Below are 27,096 nucleotides of genomic sequence, written 5' to 3' on the forward strand. Positions count from 1 at the left end.
TGCCCCAAACCATTTCTTCATCTTGATTTCGACAAGGATGCCATTAACACACGTTTGCTCCCTTACCTGCTCTCCGCTTACGATCTCTTAACGTTACAGCCAATCCTTTTCTTTCCACGGCACGCCGCGTTGTCCTTAACTTAACCTGAATCCTTTTTATTAGCCTCCACGAGCTGTGACCCTAGACCGTGGGCGCCATTTCGCCGCCGATGTCGCGAAAGAATTTCGTTAGTGCACAACACAGTTCAGACGTTGTACCCTCTGTCATCCGCAAACTAATTGCTTAACTGAGTGAACCAACCGGGCACTAACCAACATGCTTTCCATGTATGTCGCCTCCTACCGCAGGAGGTAACGCAGACGGCAGGATCTTCGAAGCACTCGCATCGAAGCAGCTCCTCTGGGCGCGAGCTTTCCAAACACAGTCGTAAGCACAGCTGAAGATGCGGTATGGCTGAGGGCATGCGTCAGGGCGTGGGTCCGCAACCGTGCTTCGGCGATGTAGTTGATGAACTCAGAAACACATTGGAGTTGTGGACCAGGTACGTCTGTTTGAGATAGGGATAAAGAATATTTTCTCGGCCTACCTTGTACCATAATATGCTAAACTGATGTCGCAGTTCTTTCTCAACGCTGCTGAGTTTAAGGGCGGAGTGTCGCTTATACATGTGCATCTATTGGTGGCGAAGGGGCTTGCTATCATCTCGGCATGTTTCTGTGGTTTATTATGTTTTCCGTTTATCCTCAGACGTTAGTCACATGTAATTGTTTTCCTCGTTCCAATCTTCTGGAATAAACCCTAAGCTTGTAGACTGCGAGCGCAGCCTTTGAAATGACGATATTCCAGTAAGCCCAATACCATGCACTTTTAACATTAAGGGATAGGAAAAGGGCAGAGTCTCAGAGATCAAACACGAGTTAATGTATTGCTAGACAAAACGAAGAGAACAAAATGGGCTTGCGAAGGGCACGTAATGCGAACGAAAGATAACTGCTGTCACTTGAGGGTAACGGAGTGGATTCCAAGAGGAAGATAGGTTGGTGGGTGGATAAAGAAAAAAAGATACAGATGTTTGCTAGGACAGGGTGGCAGCAGCTGGCAAATAAATGGTTATTTTGAGAGACATGCAAGAGGCTTTGGCATTGCACTAGTCATAGCAGGCTGATGATGATGATTTCCTACGTTGGCAGGTGTTGCCACCGGTAGGTCTTGCCGACTAACCTCGCGCGGGCAATCATTCATTTTACCGACACACACACACACACACACACACACACACACACACACACACACACACACACACACACACACACACACACACACACACACACACACACACACACACACACACACACACACACACACACACACACACACACACACACACACACACACACACACACACACACACACACACACACACACACACACACACACACACACACACACACACACACACACACACACACACACACACACACACACACACACACACACACACACACACACACACACACACACACACACACACACACACACACACACACACACACACACACACACACACACACACACACACACACACACACACACACACACACACACACACACACACACACACACACACACACACACACACACACACACACACACACACACACACACACACACACACACACACACACACACACACACACACACACACACACACACACACACACACACACACACACACACACACACACACACACACACACACACACACACACACACACACACACACACACACACACACACACACACACACACACACACACACACACACACACACACACACACACACACACACACACACACACACACACACACACACACACACACACACACACACACACACACACACACACACACACACACACACACACACACACACACACACACACACACACACACACACACACACACACACACACACACACACACACACACACACACACACACACACACACACACACACACACACACACACACACACACACACACACACACACACACACACACACACACACACACACACACACACACACACACACACACACACACACACACACACACACACACACACACACACACACACACACACACACACACACACAGGAGAGAAGATAACGGGACAAAGCGCCACTCACAGCAGGTTTGTTTTGAAGAAACCACTTATGTACATATATACACAGTCATCCAGCGCCTGCTCAACGAACATATTCACGCATCAAGACGTACATAAGCATCGCTCAAAAAACATTTTTCTGCCTTATACAAAGATTTCGATGTTTCGCTGAAGCACTTGCCTTTCTTGTTTGTATAGAACACTTCAATCTGTCCTCTGACTCTCCCATTGCTGCTCCTGGCAAGAATCCGCATCTTTGAAAAATAGGGCTCACAAGAGCGTGAAAGGCAGGATCTAACATGCACTGGCAATTTTGGGCCCTTTTTATTTTTCTCTATGTTTCATTCACCTTCTCTGATTCGCTCATTGACAGAGCGCCCGGTTTGTACTATATATTAACGACCGCATGAGAGGAGAATTTCGTACACTACTCCTTCGGTACATCTCATGAGTGGTCGCCCATGCTTGGTTCCACAGCCTGTTTCTTTTTGTTTGCCTTTATTTTTGCGATTCGGAGGCCTCCGAGCTGCAGGGTGGCTGAGAAGACGAGCGGAACAGCATACCTGCTCGCAGCCTTCTTCAGATTGTGGGTCAACTTGCGCACATACGACACCGCCACAGGTCTTCTCTTCTCGAGGGACTTCTGCCCCAGCTCTCACTGCTCTAGTCTTCAGCTTCTGCAAGTCGATTTCGTCGAGCCCTGTCACGGGTGAACCGGGGAGCCCCGCTGAAGCCAGCATGTCCAATTGGTTTTCAAATCTGGGTGGCATCTTGTGAACGCATGACTTCCTTAGCGCAGACCCAAGACACAGTGACGCAATGCCTGTTTTCTTTCATTTAGAATGCGAGGGGTCAAGTGGCAGAATCTCTTATTTTTGCTCGCGGAGCGTAAGCTCAACTAATCTAATGTATACAGAACTCAATCTTAAGATCTAAAAACGAAAAAATTGCCCACAAGCAGATCACACGTTAAAATGCAGCCTTTTCCCGGTTGCCTAAATAGGAATAGAACATTGTGTGCCGCTTCAGCGAAGTTTAAGTTTCCGTCCTTGTTTAAAGTAAACAAAAAATTATCCACGTATTTAAAAACGTCGTTGGTTGATAAAACCTTATGAATGACTTTGTCCATCTGTGGAAGAAAAATAATACAGCAGTGAGAGAATTTACTGAAAGAAATGATCCAATTTCCTTAAAGAACTCTGCCGGTATTTATATTGATTTTTTAGCTGTTTTCAAGTTTTACTTGCCGTCCACTTCTATAACATTTGATCTGCAGTATTTTCTGCCGAATGCAGGCATTTGTATAGGATCGTATGTCACGCCGGTATTATGTAACATTTCTCTTTCACAAATAGACCAAGTCCTTCATCACGTTTTACCAGCTAACAACGTTTACTCTTTATTTGAACCCGCTTTGTTTGGTTGTTCTGTACAACTGTAATATCCATAGCTTCTGTGTTTTGGGTAATGAACTCAAAGTGCTTGCATATTCTGACCATCTTGCTTTTTTTCTGCATTAACTAGCACAGCATTGACGAAGCTGTATCGACAGTAAATCAAATTGGCGTCGTCTCTGGCGCTCAGATGTATCGTTCCGAAAGTTCTGGCCTGTGGTCCGGTTCATGGGGCTCAACACCGCTTCGTTATGCCAGAATAAAACAGTCATGAGTCCCGTCTGAATGTCTTGGCGTTCCACTTCGTAAATTTATGACAAGTGCACATTACTGGAAAGAGTGGGTTCCGGCCATTAAGGGTGGACACATATTGGCTTTCGATTTTTGGTCGTATTGAGGCCTGGAAAACCTTTGTGGCAACAAAAAATTATGTACTGCAGACATTGCACTCCGCTAGACACTACATCCAGCGTATTCATCGAAATTTGCTACTTTTATTCGGGCATTCAATTTCGAGCCGATGAGACTCGATAATCTTTTCAGGTCTTTTTGTGCAGGAGGATTGGAATTAGTTTGCCTGTGCGAGAAACAATGTTTCCCGTGTCTCCTTCTTGCGTGTTCCCGTCCAATTATTAGAGCATTTTTGTCGTTTAATTTCAGGACACTGTTTTCAAACTTAGTTGCTTCTTCAAAGATTACTGAACGCCCCTCTTTACTAGGTTTTATACAGAAAGTTTGTTTTTTCTGTCGTTTTTGACAGTTGGATTTTCTAACGAGCGCTTTTACTCTCGTGCTTTTATTTTTATAGTCTATCGAGGGATTTGACAGCAGTTCCCTATCCGCCGTCATTGTATTGTTCTGTGCATGTTGACTTCAAGTGTCATAATGTGTTAAAGGCCAACAGAAAACGGTGTTCGAGCTTGGCTTTAAAATGTTTGCCTTATGTAAAGGACAGGCCTTCCAGCATTCATGCCACGTACGAAACCTCGAAAACGAGGGGGAGGCACATTTTAAAAAATAAGCGCTTTCGCACCTCGCAGCGGTGGGCGGTGCCCTGCTTTCGCCCGAAACCTGGCATACGACGTCACTCCTTGCAAGTGGTGTCACCACGCCGGGAATATCATTGGTTCACCGCGCGAAATTCTTTCAGACGCCACGCAGCTACCGTTGCCCCGTCCACTCTGCCGTGCGGGCAGCCGGCTGAGGTATGAGAGGGGCCAAGTAATGATAGGGAGGAGAGGAAAAGGGCCAATGTAATACATCTTTAATGGGGCCGTTGAGATATTAAAAAATATAATAAAATAAATAAAAAGTTGGTTAGGAGATGGAAACGCGTGAAGGCGCGGAAGTTCGTATTTTGAGTGTATATAACTAATATTCCACAAAACGCATTGAAGAAATTCTTGCTGGAGGATAATTATGAAGCGGCCTCCTTTAACATCCCACACAAACCGCAACCTATTGAGATATTCTTTCTGAGGCTCTTTAGGGCGAGTGTGCAAACTGCAGATTCCTCATTGCACCAAAAAGTAAATTACACACCTGTTAACATGTGGTTCCGTAGGAGAAACAATGTTGCACCCTCTATTAACTTTCCTCAGTGCAATGTACCTGGAACCATCGAACAGTGTTTTGTTAGCTTCAAAGATGCGATTTAGTTTTAAGATGTGCTGCAAGGGTTGCTAACGAAGGCCTGTTTTAAGAGAGTATGAACATGCTTGCATATTTTTTTTTTCAAATATTTCTTTAGACGTCCGTATACTTGGTTCACGACAGGGTATTCGCCCATGACCGCTAAATAATCAATAATTTAATTTATTCTTGATGCCCTTTTGAATTCATTTTCACCATCCGTACGATGGTTGTGGCGTGTACTTGGTGTTTAGGTCACGGGAGGCATGAAAAAGATGGAAATATAACTGCTGATATGTCGTTTATTGTCATTCTAACTATTGAAGCAGCCTGGTTCAAATGTTGTTTTGGGTTAACGAAGTATCATCGATTTTATGTTAATTTTTTCATGGTTCACATGACCTAAACACCAACTACAGAACACAGCCAGTAGAATAACCTGCAGTCCACTTATACAGGAGCAGCCTCCACCATGATCGAGAACACAATTATCATTGCTAATTAACAAAAAATTGTACGTAACGTTAGAAATAGCAACGTCTGATGATTATTGCCTACATTGAGTTCCTCGCCAAGGTAAGGCGATGCCATTTAGTTTTTGAAACGAAGTCACGCCGTGAAGACCTGAAGCGCCAGGAATTTGCTTCTAACAGGCTTTTGTTCGCACAAAACCTAAACTGAGCTCATGAAGCATGACAGAACATCCGTAGCAAAGCAACATTCACTCTTGACATTTCGCAGTGCCTACTACGCCCCTATTGAGGTCCGTGCACTGTAGCAAGATAACGATCGCCAACGACATGATTGCATTTTGAGAGCAGGGATTTCACAGAAATACTGGATGATTAAAATTAGGCATTACGAATTTTTTAAAATTACGGAATGCGAGGTACGACAATCCACCTGTGCACATAAGTCATGCTGTCAGGGGGATACAAAGCGAGATTATAATCGTCACCGTCAGTCGCTTAATAACCAAAACCAATGAACGAGCTCTTTAATGAGTGCCACAAGCCGGCATGCTTATGCTGGAAACTAAGAGGCAGTCGTATTCCTTCACAATTCTATTTGGTAGGTTTCTTCTTTTACGCCTGTGTTCTGAGATACTTGCGCCCAAATTTTCAGCTCATTGCACGACTGCGCATGGCTGGAGATGACGTTCGCCTGGAATCTCCTCTCGGCGTGACGAGGCCTTTCATCTGCTAGCGGTGTAGAGCGACCGGTGAACCTGATGACTGATTCTTATTTGACTTTTGGCTATAAAACTGGAAGAAATTCCGAACCAAACAGCTAGTTCTACTAGGGAGGAGTTTCGCATAGACTGCCACTGCGAAATTACGTGAAATGATTGGAAACTTTGGGGGCAATATTAAAAGCGCGCTTTAAATAAATAAACAAATAAATAATAAATTTATTTCTGCCTCAAAGGTATATGGACAGAGGAGCTGCAGAAAAAGCTGTAAAAAATACAGCTTGACAAAGCCGCAGCCCCCATTTTTACAGGCAACAGCAGAAGACAAACAAACAACGACTCAACTTCAGGTGTCGTATAAAACGAAACAAAAGAACAAAAATGTAATGCTATACATCGCAGGAGCACTTCAAGCGTACTGAGTAAACACAGGGATAAAAAGATTGTTATTACATATCACACTCTCATACATGAAATATGAGATACAGAAGCAAAGACTTATTTTGGCACAGCTGAGGATGAAAATTGTTCGTAGCTACCTTCTATATACATCCTACGCAATACCTTATGAGTACAGGTGAATAAGTCAAAATGTGCAGATGTATAAGCGTTCAGAAGGGAAGAGAGTGTGAATTGCAAACGTTCTTGCCCGGAGTTTAGGCGTGCTGTTGGCACCATCTATTGTTCGGGTTGTCTGAAAGGGTAATTTGTGGTTTTCTCTTGCAAGTTTGCCAATCGTCGAATATGGTTGGTACCATTTTTTATTTCTGTTTTGTAACAAATGCTCAACCGGTATCGATATAATTCATAGATTTGGACCACACCGGCTGCAAGAAAGAGACCTTTGCTGGGTGACCCATAGCTAACATTGAAGGCGTAGCGAAGGGCCCTTTTCTGCAACATGTGTATTTTGCGAAGACAAGAATGTGTTGCAGTTCCCCATACAAGATGACAATAATTTACGTGAGAATAAAAAAGTGCGTTATAAAGAGTTAGTTTGAGTGACGTCGGAAGAATGTGCCGTGTGCAACCAATCATGCCCACTACTCTAGCCAGTTGTTTGACAGCGTGAGCTACATGGTGTTCCCATGACATGGAAGAAGAAAATATAACTCCAAGGCATTTAAAATAATTGACTATTTCTATAGGTCGAGAATTATATAGAATATAACTGTGAATAGAAACCGACCTATTTTTCGGGCGAAATATTGCGGCTTTTGTCTTCTTTTCATTCACGCGCATATCATTAGATTTCGACCATTTTTCCAGCGTGACCATTGTTGTATTGCAAGACACTATTAGATCCTGAATGTTTTTCCCAGCAAAAAAATTACTCGTGTCGTCAGCGTATATGATGAATTTGGCATTTTTGTTAATGTTGACAATGTCATTAAGAAATATATTGAAAAGAAGTGGGCCTAACACGCTGCCTTGAGGGACGCCAGAAAATATAGGTTTTACCTCTGATACTACATTATGTAAGCTAACTGCTTGTTTTCTGCAGCCTGGCCTCGGATACCATAGTACCATAACTTCTTTAGGAGTAATTCATGATTCACCAAGTCAAATGCCTTTGAAAAATCTACAAATATACCTATTACTAAAGCTCTGTTATCAAACTGGGAGAGAACATATTCCTTTTGATGTAGAAGTGCTAGTTCAGTTGATTTATTTTTGCGAAAACCGAACCGACACGGAGTGAGCAAATTACATTGGTCAATAAATTTAGTAAACCTGGAGTGCATAACTTTTTCTAATGCTTTAGAAAAAACGGGAAGTATGGATACAGGTCTATAATTACCTAAGTCATTTTGGTCGCCCTTTTTAAATAGAACGGTTACTTTGGCGGTCTGCATTTTTTCTGGAAAGGAAGATGTAGTTAAGCAGAGGTTGAATATGTGCGTAACTGCGGGGGTTACAACATCAGCAACATATTTTACTGGTCCTATCTGAAGGTCTGAAGGTCATCAATGTCTCGGCATCTGCTATTCTTTTGGCCTAATAATACTGACACAACTTCCTCTCTTGTAACAGGTTCTAGAAACATTGTTTTATCGTTACAACAGTTTATGTACTCATATGCATCTGGACGCGATCCATAGGTTGGCATTTGCGTAAAAAATCATTAAAAGCATTAGCCAACTCAGTTCCAGTTAAATCATTGTCATTAATCTTCATCCTTTGTACGCTGGCATGGGATTGGTTGCGTTGCAACAAATAGTTTAGACGGGACCAAAGTAGGTCATGACGACCCCTTTTAATGTCCAAAAATGCAGAGCAATAGTCCTTTCGAGGGGATCGTAATTTCTTTGTTAATTTATTACGGAACTGCTTGAACGCCTTCAGAATATCAGCCGTGCGTGTCATCAGAAACGTTCTATATAACTTATCTTTCATTTTTATTTCTTGGCGCAAGGCAGGAGTGATCCAAGGTTTACGACTCTTACGGGACCGCTGATATGTCTTATTGGGAAAGTGAAACTGGTAGATTTGTTTGAATATATCAAGAAATTGGTTATAAGCATCATTTGCATTATCCAGCTCAGAAATCTGCGTCCAGTCAACTTTGTTAAGGGCATTTCTGTAATCCTCTAGTGCAACGTCTGTTATACACTGGTAAGTGAAAGCTTCCAGTTGTTTTAAAGTTCGCGCTGACACCTCCATACAGAAATACACAGGCAGATGGTCGCTGATGGTCGCTGATGGGGCACGATAATACACCTGCCTTAAGTTTCGGGTGACATAAATTGGTGATGAACAAGTCTAAGGTGGATTGACTTTCAATAGTTATTCTCGTTGGGATTTCAATAACATCGGTGAAACCGTTTCAAGCCAACATAGTGCTAAATTTTCTAGTATGATAATTATCACTGCACATGTCGATGTTAAAGTCCCCTCCAGCATTAAGCAGGTATCCTCCGTCTGCTACAAACGATAAAAAGTGATCATAAAACTTCATGAAAACGGCTATATCCCCAATGGGTGGGCGATAACAAACGGAATAGATAATTTTCCCCACAGACAGTGATATGACGTCGTAGTGCGGTGTGATCATACTGTATGAGTCAAGCATTTCATCATTTTCGTTCATATCCAGTAGAACTGCCACTCCCCCACCACGGCCAACACATCTATTCAGGTAATACGTTTTATAGTTAGTCATTCTGAAAACATTATCTTCATTGGGGCTCCACGTTTCACTTAACATTATCGCAGTGAACTTGAATTCACTGAAAAATTCTTGTAAGGATTGTGTTTTATTCTTCACTGATCGTGCGTTGATGTGTACAGCTTTTAGCGATGCGGGCGAAAAACAGAAAATAATAAGGTTTAAGTCAGCAGGAAGATGGTATTGGTTTTGCATCTTTATATCTCTTTACTTTATTTTCCTTTACCGATTCGGCAAGCACAGCACTCATTTCAACTGTTCTAGGTCATCTTCTCTTTTGATATGGATGGCATCCATCCCTGCACATTTGCGGACAACTTTTCCATTTACATGCCATACATAAAGATAACGATTTCCTTTTGCCCAGTCCTTCACCCGACGAAGCAGTTCTCTGTTGTACCAAGTAAGGTTTTCCTGGATGACGATAGGCGGATCATTCTTTTTTACTTTGTTCTTGGCTGAAAGCCAAGCGTCTCTTGTCGCTTGTCGGGTAAAACGAGCGATAATACCTGGCTTCTTATCTTTCCGGGCAGGCAATCTGTGTATTGTCTGAATATCTGTTGCTGTTAGAAGCGGTACTTCAAGCTTGGGGGCAAGTCTGTTTAATACAGAAAGCAGATTTTCATCTGGTTGAAACGGGATACCGTGTATTTCTAGGTTATGTTTTCTACTGTGGTGTTCGAGGTCATTAACATCTTACTGCAGTTGTGCTTGCGCCGCCTGGGTCATATCGTCTTTTTCTTCTAATTCAGCTACTCTTTTTTTCAGAGCCTTGATTTCATTCTCTTGACGAGAAACCTGTCTTTCGAAGTCATCAAATTTCATGGACATGTGTTGAACAGATTGTTCAATTTGATCCACTTTTTTTGTTAGTTCTGGCAAACTTTCCAGTTTTTCTAGGATAGCGGCAAGAGTCTTCCGAATATCAGGTTCACAATCAGAGCCATTGTCCTCTTTGCCTGTTATAGGAGCCTTTCCTGCTCGGCATTTACAACAGCGCCACGTCTTTTTCGAATCAGAGGGCTTAGCTTGAAACGATTTCTCTTTTACCCCAGCACACTGGCCAAAATGGTATGCACAGTTACATTCCGTACAGATCACACGCGGGGCACTTTCTTGAATAGTTGATGCACAAGAAGAACATGTGCTGGACATAGTTTTCTTTTTTTTTTCACAAGGTCTGACAGTTCAACGCAACACAAAGCATAACGTTACGATGAGTAAGTTTCAAATAAGGTGGCAGCAGCGGCAGGAATAAACTGCATACAAGTTTTGCGTAATATTGAACTAACCTGCGAAGACAGCAGTAGCTTTTTAGCGATGTAGTCGTGTCGCTGCCGCTGCTGCCTAGTGACCGCTGCCCCGATGTTCGCTCTTTTATCCAGTAGATGGTCCAGTGTACGTCTGCGCAGATTTTGCCAATATAGCGCCAAGTGCCCGATGACGCAGTTGGATTACGGTGGCGTCAGGTGGCCGCAAGTTCACAGTAGCGGGGACCGTTCGCAGTAGTACGCAGATTCACATCAGCAGGGGTGGTGTTCCTTGGACCCAGTCACAGGTGCATCCAGAGATCTGCGAAGACAGCAGTAGCTTTTTAGCGATGTAGTCGTGTCGCTGCCGCTGCTGCCAAGTGACCGCTGCCCCGATGTTCGCTCTTTTATCTAGTAGATGGTCCAGTGTACGTCTGCGCAGATTTTTCCAATACAGCGCCAAGTGTCCGATGACGCAGTTGGATGACGGTGGCCTCAGGTGGCCGCAAGTTCACAGCAGCGGGGACCGTTCGAGCCCACCGCATCGGCCGGCGTCGCGATGATTACAAGCGTCCAATCATCATCAAGTTCCTAAATTTCAAGGTAAAGGAAGAAGTACTACCGAATGCATTCAACCTAAAAGATGTCGTGCCCAAAATGTGGTTGGAAGAAGACTTTTCACCCAAAATCCAACTACAACGAAAAAAACTGAGGGATTATGCAAAAAGTATTCGGGAGGAAAATGAGCGATTTACTATTCGGTTTAATAAGCTGCAGTTGCGTGGTGCAACCTACAAATATGACCCCGCTTTGGAACAAGTTGTGAAGGTACTCGAACAAGAAGCGCGCAGTCCTAAATGACCGGAAACTCAAAGCAAGTGGTCATCCGGCAAGCTTCGAGAAATTTCTGTGCTTTTTGCAAACTTCCGCAGTATTGTTCCCAAACTTGACACCATGAAAGGCATAATTTTTACGTGCTCTCCAGACATCATCCTTGGCACCGAGACATGGCTAACGCCCGACGTTTCCAACAGCAAACTATCACTTCCTGTGGACCTAACTGTTTTTCTAAAAGACAGGAAAGAGGGTAGGGGAGGAGGCGTAATGATCGCCATACGGAGCGATTATCAGCCATGTCCCGTCGCCTTTGAAACGTGTCTAGAGCTGCTGTGGGTCATGGTTCGGCTCAAAGGTGTCACATATGTCATAGGTGCATGCTACCGGCCTCCAAACAGTCTTCCCGATTTTGTCGATCACCTGCAGGATGCACTAGAATACATTTTCGCTACATACCCCCAAAGCATTGTACTGTTAGGAGGCGACTTCAATTATTCCGCTATTAACTGCAAAACGTCATCTGTCACTTCCGGATCGAATCGCCATGAATGTTCCCGCCTGCTTGATACAATGACAGCGTTTCATTTAACTCAGCTGGTACAGGAGCCCACCCGAGTTGATCACGTTCTAGATCTGTTATTTACAAACCTTCCTACTCATTCCCGCACCTACGTACTCGAAGGGATAAGCGATCACAGATTCGTCCACAGTTTAGTACCCATGTACGTTCCTGCCAAGCATATTACGACCAAATGCATCCTAAGCTACCCGAAATGCGATCATGAAAAAATAAACCGCATGCTAAGAGACTTTGCGCATATTTTTCAAACCACCTTTGTAACTCGCACGGCAAACGAAAATTGGTTGTTATTTCGCGATAAGTTGAAGGAAATCGAGCATGCCTGCATCCCAAAATTACACGTAAAAACAAGAACTGACTCCCCCTGGTTCACAAAAGATGTTAAGAAGTGTCTAAACAAAAAGAAAAAAGTGTACCGCAGAGCTAAGGAAGTTAACTCTGACAGCGCCTGGCAACAGTACAAAGACGTATCTGCTACGACCAAAATCGCCATAAAGAAGGCTAAAAACAAATTTTTTAACCACACTTTACCCGACTTGTTAAGAACCAACCCTGCAAACTTCTGGCAAGTGATAAACCCTAACGGCAGCCATGAGATACCAGTTTTGAAAGATGCGGACGGACGTGTGGCACCTCCAGAGGCAATGCCTGACCTATTCAACAATCATTTTACAGACACCTTTACAACCGAATCAGTGCCTTTTAATTACCGTGAACCTCAACAACCGTTAGTGCTTCATCCATCAGAACCAATCATCATTAGCGCAGCTGGTGTTGCCCGAGCTATTGAGCGACTTCCACTTAACTGTAGCCCTGGTCCAGACGGTATCAATACCAAACTTCTTAAACTTACCGAGCACGTGTCGGCTGCCTTACTAACATTAATATTTCAGCAGTCTTTAGATACAGGTTGCATTCCCGATGACTGGAAAACCGCAAACGTCAGCCCAGTTTTTAAATCTGATGATAGCACGTCACCGGAAAATTATCGCCCCATATCATTAACATCGATTTGTTGCAAGTTGCTTGCACATATCCTCTATTCAAAACATAATGGCCCACCTAAACGCCAATAACTTGCTTATTGCTAACCAGCATGGCTTTCGGCAGAAAAAGTCCTGTCAAACACAGCTATTTGAGCTCTTAACAGATCTTCATGAATCGGTACACGAATTAATGTATATTGATGCCATATTTATAGTTTTTTCAAAAGCTTTCGATCGCGTTCCTCACATAAGACTAATGAAGAAAATTAACAACCTACAACTGCACCGCGATATCACCCGTTGGATCGGAGAATTCCTAAGTAATCGCTCCCAAAGAGTCAAAATTAAAGAGTATTCATCGAGCAGTTCACGAGTCATATCGGGAGTCCCACAGGGATTCGTTTTAGGGCCATTACTATTTTTAATTTACATTAATGACAGCGCATCTAACATATCATCTAACGTGCGACTGTTCGCTGACCACTGCGTAATCTATAGAAGGATAGTCACCCCCCTTGATGCAGTTATTCTACAGACCGACTAAGTGCGCCTTAAATGAATGGTGCCAGCTATGGCAGATGGAAATTAATATAAAAAACAATGTTGATGACCTTTTCCACGAGCACTAATATACCTTCTAATGTCTACACAATTAATGAGAATACAGTTGAAAGAACGGATTGTTTTAAGTACCTAGGTGTTTATCTCAGTGCTCATTTAAGCTGGAACACCCACATAAATCACATCACAAACAAAGCATTTAAGAAACTGGGACTCATCAAACGTCGTCTATATCTTGCCAACCCCGAGACAAAGCTTCGCGCGTATACTACACTCATAAGGTCAGCTTTAGAATATGCATCTTTAATATGGAGTCCAAGTAGCGTTTCATTAATTAACCGTCGTGAGTCTGTGCAAAATAAAGCTGTGAGGTTCATCCTTTCTTCATACTCACCGTATGAAAGTGTGTCATTATTGAAGCAAACTATCAGTATTCCCGACCTTATCACTCGACGCAAGTTCTCTCGTTTATCGTTTTTTCATTCTTTGTACTACGATGGCTCCCTGTTCACAGCTGATCGCATCGCCCCTGCCCATCATGTTTCATCCCGGTCTGATCATTCCCACAAAGTGCAGCCCATCTTCGCACGAACACTGAAATATCAAACATCACCCTTACTATTATCTATAGCAGAGTGGAACTCGTTACCGGCTGACATAGTTTCTGAAACAAAACTTTCATCGCACCTTGGCCTACAAAACTCACCGTGATATTTTCAGTATTGTTGAAGCATTAAGTCTTATACGCTCAACCTATGTATCTTTCAGCGACTGCAGTGATGTGTACTTGCAATTTGTATATATAGTTATTCTTTGTATTTGTTAACTACTGTGTGCCAATAATCTGTATTGTGTTGTTTTCATGCCCCCCCCCCCCCTATGTGATGCTCACCTGGGCCTTTAGGGTATTTAAATAAATAAATAAAATATATATCCAGAAGGTCATTCTATCCTTTACATCCATTGATCCCTGATAGTCATCCTGCCATTCCTGGCGCAGTTGTGCAGCGGTTAAGCGATGCGCCACTGCCCTGTGATGGCAGGCACTCCCAGAAGTGGGCCTTTTGCGGCCCAGGTTGATCTTCCCGAGCGACCAGTCTTTAATTAAACTGCTAGCTGCCATGACAGGCAGTTTACTAACTGTCCGGTGGGCAGGTCGTGATGGCGCCGAAAGGTCACGTCACGCAACCAAGGTGGCCCATCTGCATGCGAGGTTGCTTTCTGTGGACCATCTGCCAGAGTTATTCTCGTGATTTTTCGCTCACAACGCAGACAGTGCTGACGCGGGATTGCCAGGAGAACAGGGGCTTGAACGCTGTCGCGTTAAATTCGAGGGCTAGATCAAGTTCAACAATGCACTGAGAAAGCCGACTGCCCTCTTAAAGCACCACCCACCAACCACCTGCTCGCCCTTGAGCCTAAAGGGCTGAGCACACCCAACCCCTCCAAAGCCCACTAAAGCCTCCAAAAGCGCAACCATTTCCGTACCACTGCACAAGCAGTTTATAGATGATATAATACAGTTTAACTATTCTCTCAGTCGATCAGAGTGATCCATAATCAGAACACCAAGTGAAGAAAAAAAGTGTATTGCGCAAGGAACATTTTGAAAATACTGAGACTGTCAAAGAGGCGGTTGATCATCAGATGTTTCAGCAGACAGTTCATTGAGCGCTGTCCACACACTCAAGTGAACCCACACACTCCTGCTTTTCCAACAGCGGCGTCCCAACTGCAGTAAACAGCAATCCTTGAATTCAGAACGCTGCAGTTCTTGCTGTGAATGCGAAACTGAACCAATGCAAAGTTCGAGCAGTGGAAACAAAATTCAAGAGTTGAGGTCTGTTTTGCAGAATCTGGTTGTACAGAAATATAATTTTCTTTAGTCTAGGGTGTGGCATAGGATATGATTCCGAGGCGCCACAAAAGACATCCGTACAGCGGACCTCAACCCGAATCAACCGAGCGAATCAACAGCCGATGCTCACACCGCTGCATGAATATTACAGTTGTGGATTCTAGGCTGAAGAGAAAATGATGGCCTGTACGTTCATGCAAGAATGCGCGGCATAAAAAAGGGTGCCGACGATATGAATATTAACAATTTTCTTTCCCGACAGCTATCCACATTACTGATATTATTGCATCAGAAGAAGGTACCACTGGCTGTACAAACCGTATTTAATTGTAACTTATGTTGTTCTATCCTGATTCCTGGAGTTTCAGTTCATTGTACAATGAATTTTCTAAAATGCGTTTGAGAACGATTTACAGTAACTGACCAAGCTCGAAAAATGGCGAAAAACGTTGCGGAACCCGTACTGTCTCCTTGACAACAATGAGCCGACGAAGATGAGTAAATGGAATGTTAAGGGCGAAGTTTGTGACGTAATTACAGAAAACAGATTAGAGCCTTGCTTGCTGCAGTGGGGTACATCGTACGGTTCCTCGATTGGATGAAGTGTGATTGAAAAAGACCGTCTTGTGATATTTCGCTCATCGTCTAAAATTGCTGCGTTGTCCCCGTCAGTGTGATGTCCCTACTTGTGCGCGTGCTCAGCAAGCGCACTTGATGCGATATCTTCACTTATGACGTCCCACTGGCGGTTCTTAAGTCGCCGTGTGGACGTGCATGTCTCGCCGAAATAAACCTGGCTGCAGCCGCCACAAGGAATCCGGTAGAGAGAGAGATGAAGAGAGAGAGAATAAACTTTGATTTGTAAAAAGGAGAAAGGAGCAGATTGTGGGTGGCGTCCACATTCAAAGTCTCTAGTGGTTTCCGCCGACGCTTTGGCACCACCACTACACCAGGGACGTTGATACCAGGAAAGGCGGTCCTTGGCTTTGACAAGCATGTTTAGCTTGCTGGTTGGAACGAGTCCAAGACACAAGTAGTACTTCGCGATTATTGTGCTGTGTAAAGAGGCAGAAGAGCGTCAACCAAACAGGAGCAGCCACCCAGCTTCTTGGGGGGAACGCGTGCAGCTCTGAAAACGCTTTTAGACTCTCGAGTAGCCTAGAAGTTTGGCAAAACAGCTCGCTTCATTCAAACCTTGATGTTATACAAAAAGTTTTTCTTATCCATGTTAGGATGCTACAGGTAATCATGTGCTATTCGTTTATGTTAGAAATATTTTAAGACCCTTCGTCCCGTCCACAGTGTTATTGCTCCGAGAAACACTAAAATGCAGCTGGTCGGCAACGTGCTACCATAATTTTTTGGTCTTCAATTTTAGATATCTTGGATTATATCAAAATAGTTTGTAAAGACCCTTGCCTATACCACATATTACTGTGAATATTTCTGTAGAGAAAAATACATTATACAAACAAGCGTACGCGAATAAATCAAACTGTTTGCACATATATTTCACTTTGTGCAGAACAGTGCTTCGGTGTTTAGATAGCGTGGCCACCTTAAGTGCAAAATGAAATAAGCTTTCAAGAAAGGGGAAGAACATCGTAGACGAAGAGTTATTATTTGCTTCGTCGAATTTCAGTTGGCTATTTCTCTACCACCCTAACTTTATATGAACACAAACATAGATATGCATTGACCGTGCTACGTGCATTGATAAAACGTACATAAAAAAGTTGATTGGTTTGGTTTATGGGGGTTTAACGTCCCAAAGCGACTCAGGCTATGAGGGACGCCGTAGTGAAGGGTTCCGGAAATTTCGACCACCTGGGGTTCTTTAACGTGCACTGACATCGCACAGTACACGGGTCTCTAGAATTTCACCTCCATCGAAATTCGACCGCCGCGGCCGGGATCGAACCCGCGTCTTTCGGGCCGGCAGCCGAGCGCCGTAACCACTCAGCCACCGCGGCGGCTCCATAAAAAAGTTGACATAACATACAAGATGTGGACATCTTATAAGTTTTCTTAGTTTATTGGCACGTTGAAAGCGCCGGCGTTAAAGACCGTAGCGGAAGTCATCTAAGAACAAGAGAGGCGATGGACCGGGACAAAAGCGGCAGGTCTGCAGCACGAGCATCCAAGGGGCGGCGCAAGCTCTTCGTCGTCGTTGGCGTCAGTACTAGATCATCTCTTCATTCCATATGAGTTGTCACATTCAGATAACACCTGGGAGGTTCATGGAACATAGTCTTCGAATCAGGATTGTCGATGTCGGGCTCATTTTGGGCGGCCTTCCAGAGAAGGTTGGACTTGCGGTGGTGCGTGTCGTGGCTCTGACAGTGGTCACCTTGGTGGTGGGTCGCCATTTGCAGCCTCTAAAGAAGTAATAAATAATTTAGAGGGTAGCTCTGCGAAATCAGCAAACGGCGTTGAGCACTTAACGCCACTTTCACTACACAAGTGCTCAAGGAAGGCTCTTTACCGGATCGGTGCTTACAACTTCATAGGGTGGCTCAGACAATGTGACGGCTCTTTCGAACAATCTTAAAGACAAAAGCGACAGACGACGCTGCGGTCGCGAAGTAGAAAGAGAGAACAGAGTTCTTGCACCTCTTCAGAATTCTTCTTACAAGTTTACCGCAGGCTCACTGCATGGTTGTTGTCAACCCGATCAATTTTGAGCCTGGGTGTGCGGATAACAGAACTTTGACAAAGGGACTTATAAAAGGTTCGGTTTAGGTGACTTCTTCATGAACGGCTTCGCAAGTAAGGCCTCATCAACTTGGATGAACTCGATAGCTTTCCATCATGCAGCGAATATGATTGTTCTGGCTAATCATCGTAGTGGATTCTGTGAAGACCCTGTCGGCAGGGCATTTCTTTTGGAGGAAGAGTAAAATGCCCGGAAGGGTAATCTTGCTTCCTTCACGAAGGTAGGTGTGCTACACAATTGTGCTGTTCAGTTTTTTTTAAGACAACTATCGGGGAGACCTATTCGGGCACTTCAATGCGCTGAGTTATGACTGCCTTTTCAGACAACGAAACCCCTCGGCTGCTTTTTGACGAACAGTGAGAGGACGATGACGAAGCTTTGCAGACGTGAGGGCGAGGGGAGGGGAGTAGGCGGCATTTTCTGAAGTTTTAACCGTGTGCCTTTACCCCGTCCTGAAGCCTACTTCTGGTGAAAAAAAATATCTGCAATTTTAGAGAGCTTCTGGAAGTTTTGTGACTCATGGCTGAACCGCGGAATGAAGATATTGAAATGTAGCTGGGATGATCAAGATGTTAAAAGGTCTGGTTGCACCCAGCCCTCTCAGAGTGGTCTTCTCCTCTACCACACAGAACAGGACCGGTGTTGTCCTTTTTATTGTAGCTGCTTCTACTGTTGCTGTGGAAAAGCAGATGACCTTGGTAGGGCGCTCCGAACAAATCAGCAGCTTAATGGCGTACTTTAAGGAGCGTTGTCTTCGGGAACATTGTTTAGTGACTGATACTGCAGAGCCGAAGCCCACGAGAGCTCTGATGTGTGCTAGTTCTACTGGTATTTCGATGTACGTTCCAGACGTGAAATATCGCTTATTTAGAATGAAAACCTGATTTTCCGCAGAGGATTCGATGGCTTCTTGTTCATGAACTCGTTCTTGCACTTCACGAATTGGAGCATTCCGCTGGATAGAGAGAGTTTAGTAGGTCCCTATTTTCGAGCCTTGGAAACACCTCCTTCCTTTTTCTTGGAAGGTCGGTTTTGAATTATTGTGTTACCTTGATTTATACCAAAACCAATGCCTTATAAGCTGCTTTGATCGCGCTTTTTTTCTCCTTTGATGATCAAACTGAATCTTTTATGAAGCTGGCCCTAATGACGGGGCGAATGTTTTAATGAGGACGCTGCTGTTCGTGATTGTAAGTGGCCTTATTGTCTGTTGCGATGTTAGCTTGATCATAGAGACGATGGATGATTATACTGCCAGATGTTAGGTGGCTTGAAGACGGGGACTACTGATTATGTTGCCAGTTGTTCAGCTTGCATGAATGTGTGTGGACGCAAACATTCTCACGCCAACTGCCTGTCACGAGTCTGTCGATGCACTGCCGGCTGGAGGACGATGAGGACGTTTTCCTGGGACCCATCCACTGAAGCTCTTTTACACAGCAGCAATGCTCGGACTCCGACCAAAAACTTCCTATCGAGTACATTGAAGGCAAGGGTTCTTGAATCCACGCCCTTTTCAAGCGAGGTTTGGCTTCGTTCGGTCGTGGTGGGCTCGGTGGCTGTGCCTCGATGCGGTCGCTTACCCCGTTCTGCCTCGCCATGCAGGTGATCGCTCCCCTCTGGATTACCACGCTTTTCCCCGCCCGTCTTGCTGCCTGTCCACCGGACATCTCGCCGAAATGGACGCCCGCTCTCAACCGAACCGATATGTGCCAGCCTTGCGCCATCACCGCTTCGACCGATCGTGCGCTGACCTCACCAGAGCACTGCACCCTCGACAGACAGTTGGAAACACCATCGCCATCAACATCCTCTCCCGCTCCAGCTTTTAAGCAGCTTCGGCCACCGGCGTCGCTTTGTGGGCTCGGTGGCTGTGCCTCGATGCGGTCGCTTACCCCGTTCTGCCTCGCCATGCAGGTGATCGCTCCCCTCTGGATTACCACGCTTTTCCCCGCCCGTCTTGCTGCCTGTCCACCGGACATCTCGCCGAAATGGACGCCCGCTCTCAACCGAACCGATATGTGCCAGCCTTGCGCCATCACCGCTTCGCCCGATCGTGCGCTGACCTCACCAGTGCACTGCACCCTCGACAGACAGTTGGAAACACCATCGCCATCAACATCCTCTCCCGCTCCAGCTTTTAAGCAGCTTCGGCCACCGGCGTCGCTTTGTGGGCTCGGTGGCTGTGCCTCGATGCGGTCGCTTACCCCGTTCTGCCTCGCCATGCAGGTGATCGCTCCCCTCTGGATTACCACGCTTTTCCCCGCCCGTCTTGCTGCCTGTCCACCGGACATCTCGCCGAAATGGACGCCCGCTCTCAACCGAACCGATATGTGCCAGCCTTGCGCCATCACCGCTTCGCCCGATCGTGCGCTGACCTCACCAGTGCACTGCACCCTCGACAGACAGTTGGAAACACCATCGTCATCAACATCCTCTCCCGCTCCAGCTTTTAAGCAGCTTCGGCCACCGGCGTCGCTTTGTGGGCTCGGTGGCTGTGCCTCGATGCGGTCGCTTACCCCGTTCTGCCTCGCCATGCAGGTGATCGCTCCCCTCTGGATTACCACGCTTTTCCCCGCCCGTCTTGCTGCCTGTCCACCGGACATCTCGCCGAAATGGACGCCCGCTCTCAACCGAACCGATATGTGCCAGCCTTGCGCCATCACCGCTTCGCCCGATCGTGCGCTGACCTCACCAGTGCACTGCACCCTCGACAGACAGTTGGAAACACCATCGCCATCAACATCCTCTCCCGCTCCAGCTTTTAAGCAGCTTCGGCCACCGGCGTCGCTTTGTGGGCTCGGTGGCTGTGCCTCGATGCGGTCGCTTACCCCGTTCTGCCTCGCCATGCAGGTGATCGCTCCCCTCTGGATTACCACGCTTTTCCCCGCCCGTCTTGCTGCCTGTCCACCGGACATCTCGCCGAAATGGACGCCCGCTCTCAACCGAACCGATATGTGCCAGCCTTGCGCCATCACCGCTTCGACCGATCGTGCGCTGACCTCACCAGAGCACTGCACCCTCGACAGACAGTTGGAAACACCATCGCCATCAACATCCTCTCCCGCTCCAGCTTTTAAGCAGCTTCGGCCACCGGCGTCGCTTTGTGGGCTCGGTGGCTGTGCCTCGATGCGGTCGCTTACCCCGTTCTGCCTCGCCATGCAGGTGATCGCTCCCCTCTGGATTACCACGCTTTTCCCCGCCCGTCTTGCTGCCTGTCCACCGGACATCTCGCCGAAATGGACGCCCGCTCTCAACCGAACCGATATGTGCCAGCCTTGCGCCATCACCGCTTCGCCCGATCGTGCGCTGACCTCACCAGTGCACTGCACCCTCGACAGACAGTTGGAAACACCATCGCCATCAACATCCTCTCCCGCTCCAGCTTTTAAGCAGCTTCGGCCACCGGCGTCGCTTTGTGGGCTCGGTGGCTGTGCCTCGATGCGGTCGCTTACCCCGTTCTGCCTCGCCATGCAGGTGATCGCTCCCCTATGGATTACCACGCTTTTCCCCGCCCGTCTTGCTGCCTGTCCACCGGACATCTCGCCGAAATGGACGCCCGCTCTCAACCGAACCGATATGTGCCAGCCTTGCGCCATCACCGCTTCGCCCGATCGTGCGCTGACCTCACCAGTGCACTGCACCCTCGACAGACAGTTGGAAACACCATCGCCATCAACATCCTCTCCCGCTCCAGCTTTTAAGCAGCTTCGGCCACCGGCGTCGCTTTGTGGGCTCGGTGGCTGTGCCTCGATGCGGTCGCTTACCCCGTTCTGCCTCGCCATGCAGGTGATCGCTCCCCTCTGGATTACCACGCTTTTCCCCGCCCGTCTTGCTGCCTGTCCACCGGACATCTCGCCGAAATGGACGCCCGCTCTCAACCGAACCGATATGTGCCAGCCTTGCGCCATCACCGCTTCGCCCGATCGTGCGCTGACCTCACCAGTGCACTGCACCCTCGACAGACAGTTGGAAACACCATCGCCATCAACATCCTCTCCCGCTCCAGCTTTTAAGCAGCTTCGGCCACCGGCGTCGCTTTGTGGGCTCGGTGGCTGTGCCTCGATGCGGTCGCTTACCCCGTTCTGCCTCGCCATGCAGGTGATCGCTCCCCTATGGATTACCACGCTTTTCCCCGCCCGTCTTGCTGCCTGTCCACCGGACATCTCGCCGAAATGGACGCCCGCTCTCAACCGAACCGATATGTGCCAGCCTTGCGCCATCACCGCTTCGCCCGATCGTGCGCTGACCTCACCAGTGCACTGCACCCTCGACAGACAGTTGGAAACACCATCGCCATCAACATCCTCTCCCGCTCCAGCTTTTAAGCAGCTTCGGCCACCGGCGTCGCTTTGTGGGCTCGGTGGCTGTGCCTCGATGCGGTCGCTTACCCCGTTCTGCCTCGCCATGCAGGTGATCGCTCCCCTCTGGATTACCACGCTTTTCCCCGCCCCTCTTGCTGCCTGTCCACCGGACATCTCGCCGGAATGGACGCCCGCTCTCAACCGAACCGATATGTGCCAGCCTTGCGCCATCACCGCTTCGCCCGATCGTGCGCTGACCTCACCAGTGCACTGCACCCTCGACAGACAGTTGGAAACACCATCGCCATCAACATCCTCTCCCGCTCCAGCTTTTAAGCAGCTTCGGCCACCGGCGTCGCTTTGTGGGCTCGGTGGCTGTGCCTCGATGCGGTCGCTTACCCCGTTCTGCCTCGCCATGCAGGTGATCGCTCCCCTCTGGATTACCACGCTTTTCCCCGCCCGTCTTGCTGCCTGTCCACCGGACATCTCGCCGAAATGGACGCCCGCTCTCAACCGAACCGATATGTGCCAGCCTTGCGCCATCACCGCTTCGCCCGATCGTGCGCTGACCTCACCAGTGCACTGCACCCTCGACAGACAGTTGGAAACACCATCGCCATCAACATCCTCTCCCGCTCCAGCTTTTAAGCAGCTTCGGCCACCGGCGTCGCTTTGTGGGCTCGGTGGCTGTGCCACGATGCGGTCGCTTAACCCGTTCTGCCTCGCCATGCAGGTGATCGCTCCCCTATGGATTACCACGCTTTTCCCCGCCCGTCTTGCTGCCTGTCCACCGGACATCTCGCCGAAATGGACGCCCGCTCTCAACCGAACCGATATGTGCCAGCCTTGCGCCATCACCGCTTCGCCCGATCGTGCGCTGACCTCACCAGTGCACTGCACCCTCGACAGACAGTTGGAAACACCATCGCCATCAACATCCTCTCCCGCTCCAGCTTTTAAGCAGCTTCGGCCACCGGCGTCGCTTTGTGGGCTCGGTGGCTGTGCCACGATGCGGTCGCTTAACCCGTTCTGCCTCGCCATGCAGGTGATCGCTCCCCTATGGATTACCACGCTTTTCCCCGCCCGTCTTGCTGCCTGTCCACCGGACATCTCGCCGAAATGGACGCCCGCTCTCAACCGAACCGATATGTGCCAGCCTTGCGCCATCACCGCTTCGCCCGATCGTGCGCTGACCTCACCAGTGCACTGCACCCTCGACAGACAGTTGGAAACACCATCGCCATCAACATCCTCTCCCGCTCCAGCTTTTAAGCAGCTTCGGCCACCGGCGTCGCTTTGTGGGCTCGGTGGCTGTGCCACGATGCGGTCGCTTAACCCGTTCTGCCTCGCCATGCAGGTGATCGCTCCCCTCTGGATTACCACGCTTTTCCCCGCCCGTCTTGCTGCCTGTCCACCGGACATCTCGCCGAAATGGACGCCCGCTCTCAACCGAACCGATATGTGCCAGCCTTGCGCCATCACCGCTTCGCCCGATCGTGCGCTGACCTCACCAGTGCACTGCACCCTCGACAGACAGTTGGAAACACCATCGCCATCAACATCCTCTCCCGCTCCAGCTTTTAAGCAGCTTCGGCCACCGGCGTCGCTTTGTGGGCTCGGTGGCTGTGCCACGATGCGGTCGCTTACCCCGTTCTGCCTCGCCATGCAGGTGATCGCTCCCCTATGGATTACCACGCTTTTCCCCGCCCCTCTTGCTGCCTGTCCACCGGACATCTCGCCGAAATGGACGCCCGCTCTCAACCGAACCGATATGTGCCAGCCTTGCGCCATCACCGCTTCGCCCGATCGTGCGCTGACCTCACCAGTGCACTGCACCCTCGACAGACAGTTGGAAACACCATCGCCATCAACATCCTCTCCCGCTCCAGCTTTTAAGCAGCTTCGGCCACCGGCGTCGCTTTGTGGGCTCGGTGGCTGTGCCACGATGCGGTCGCTTACCCCGTTCTGCCTCGCCATGCAGGTGATCGCTCCCCTATGGATTACCACGCTTTTCCCCGCCCCTCTTGCTGCCTGTCCACCGGACATCTCGCCGAAATGGACGCCCGCTCTCAACCGAACCGATATGGGCCAGCCTTGCGCCATCACCGCTTCGCCCGATCGTGCGCTGACCTCACCAGTGCACTGCACCCTCGACAGACAGTTGGAAACACCATCGCCATCAACATCCTCTCCCGCTCCAGCTTTTAAGCAGCTTCGGCCACCGGCGTCGCTTTGCGGGCTCGGTGGCTGTGCCACGATGCGGTCGCTTAACCCGTTCTGCTTCGCCATGCAGGTTAGTAAGCCATGTCTTTACGCTAAGAAATCTAGTGATTACTTTTTGATACAGCTGCCGAGCCCGCAATGCTGCCTTGCCATTGTCACTGAGTGTTCTGATGTCATTATTTCCTTGCTTTTGTTGTCCGGCGACATAGAGACTAACCCCGGCCCTGCCTCACTCGAAACTGTAGTTACGGAACTTAAAAAATTGTCCGCCGGTCAGTCGACATTAATCGCGGAAGTTACAGACCTCAAAAACCAGTTACTAACAACAGACAACCTTATTTCTGATCTAAGCAGGCGCATCAGCGCTCTTGAAGGTCATTACCAAACCATACAGTCACTACGCACAGAGATAGAAGGCCTAAGCACTCACACCACCCAGGCAACTCGCCAGCTCTGTGATCTCGAGGATCGCATAGACGAAGCAGAAAACCAATCACGAAGAAACAACCTCATATTCTACAACATTCCGGACCCTGACCCATCTGAAACGTGGGCCGACTCTGAAAAGCTACTAATTCGCCATTGCTCCGAATTTTTGGACATCACCCTCGACCCCAAAACAATAGACCGCACTCACCGTCTTGGGCGCCACGAACCTGATCGCTGCCGTCCGTTAATTGCCAAATTCGCACTTTTCAAAACGAAGGACGAAATTCTAGCTAATGGCCGCAAATTCAAGAACACTAACTACTCCGTCGGTGAAGATTTTTTACGCCGCGTTCGCAATGTGCGCAAACATCTAGTTACATTTGCCAAAAGCAAGACTAACCGTTTTTCTTTGCGATACAAAACCCTGTTCATCGGTTCCCGACGATATATCTTCGACGAACCATCGCAATCTGTAAAAGAGATACCATAGCGGTTGCTGCGCCGCCAGCCCCCAGCCGCTCATGTACCTACCACCCCCCAGCCTAATCTTTCCTTTTCGGCGATTTTCACAAACATACGTAGTTTTCTTCCGAAACGTGAAATCATCTCCAATCTTGTGTGTTCATCTGCTAGTAACTTGCTGATACTTACCGAAACATGGCTCACTAATGGCATCACCGATACTGAAGTTCTTGCTGACTTACCGAATTTTAATCTTCTTCGCAAAGATCGCACATCCGCTCGAGGTGGAGGCGTTTTCATCGCAGTTAGCAATCAGTTCTCGTGTACAGTTATTAATATTCCATCAGACCTTGAGATAGTATGGCTACTTTGTCGCGCTGCGCCCCAAACCGTACTGCTGGGCGTTTGTTATAGAGCGCCGAATACCAACTCCGATTTCTCTCGAATTCTTAACGACGTGATCAGCCAATTAACGAGGAAATACCCAAAAGCGCATATCATTCTTTTTGGAGACTTCAATTTTCCAGAAATCAACTGGCAGACACAGACAGCTGTCGGCAACAGGGAAGCGATTGATTTTATCGAGGTCTGCCTAAACTTGTGGTATCTGAACCGACCCGCGGTGCAAACATCCTAGATCTAATCCTGACTACCCACCCGGAAGCCCTCTCATCTATCACTTATCTACGCGAAATCAGCGACCATAAAGTAATCCACGCCACATTTGAGTTCCACCCATCACGACGCCAGAATCAAAACAAAACTATTCGCCTCTACGACAAAGGAAACTATGAAGCCTTTAGTCTTGAATTAAACCAATATCTCACAACATTTGAAGCATCTTTTCACGATAATTCAGTAAATGACAATTGGTCCCGTTTTAAGAAAAAGGTTAGCGAACTAACCGATAGATACATCCCCAAAATAAGCTTCCACTCGGACCGCCAGAAACCATGGTATACCAAAACGATAAAAAGACTCGACAATAAAAAGAAGCGCCTTTTCCGTGCGGCAAAATTAAAGCAATACGACGAGTGCGCATGGGAAAAATACTATACAGCCGAACGCACCTACCTATCAGAAATTCGCTACGCAAAATACTCTTTCCTTCACAACGACCTCCCCAAATTGTTGACTTCCAATCCCAGAAAGTTTTGGCAGGTCATAAGTGAGCACCCGGCACATACCATCACTCTAACTAAAGAGTCTGGAGAGGAAGCTGATGACATTGAGTGCGCTGACATTTTTAATAACGCCTTTTCATCTGTGTTCACTAATGAAATTCACCCACCAACTGCAACTTTCGCCGTCAATATAGAGTCCAGCATGCCTGCT

The 27,096-nt window shown here is 47.5% G+C and overlaps 1 protein-coding gene across 1 annotated transcript; it reads left to right on the forward strand.

The window, feature by feature from the left end:
- Positions 1-450: 450 nt before the first annotated feature.
- On the forward strand, positions 451-26,005 carry LOC144134133 (uncharacterized). Its single transcript, XM_077667106.1, has 2 exons — positions 451-542; positions 24,805-26,005. The coding sequence occupies exons 1-2, from the start codon at positions 451-453 to the stop codon at positions 25,787-25,789; spliced, it is 1,077 nt and encodes a 358-aa protein (XP_077523232.1). The 3' UTR covers positions 25,790-26,005.
- Positions 26,006-27,096: the final 1,091 nt, after the last annotated feature.

This window comes from Amblyomma americanum, chromosome 5 (genome assembly GCF_052857255.1).
Source record: "Amblyomma americanum isolate KBUSLIRL-KWMA chromosome 5, ASM5285725v1, whole genome shotgun sequence".
NCBI lineage: Eukaryota > Metazoa > Arthropoda > Arachnida > Ixodida > Ixodidae > Amblyomma > Amblyomma americanum.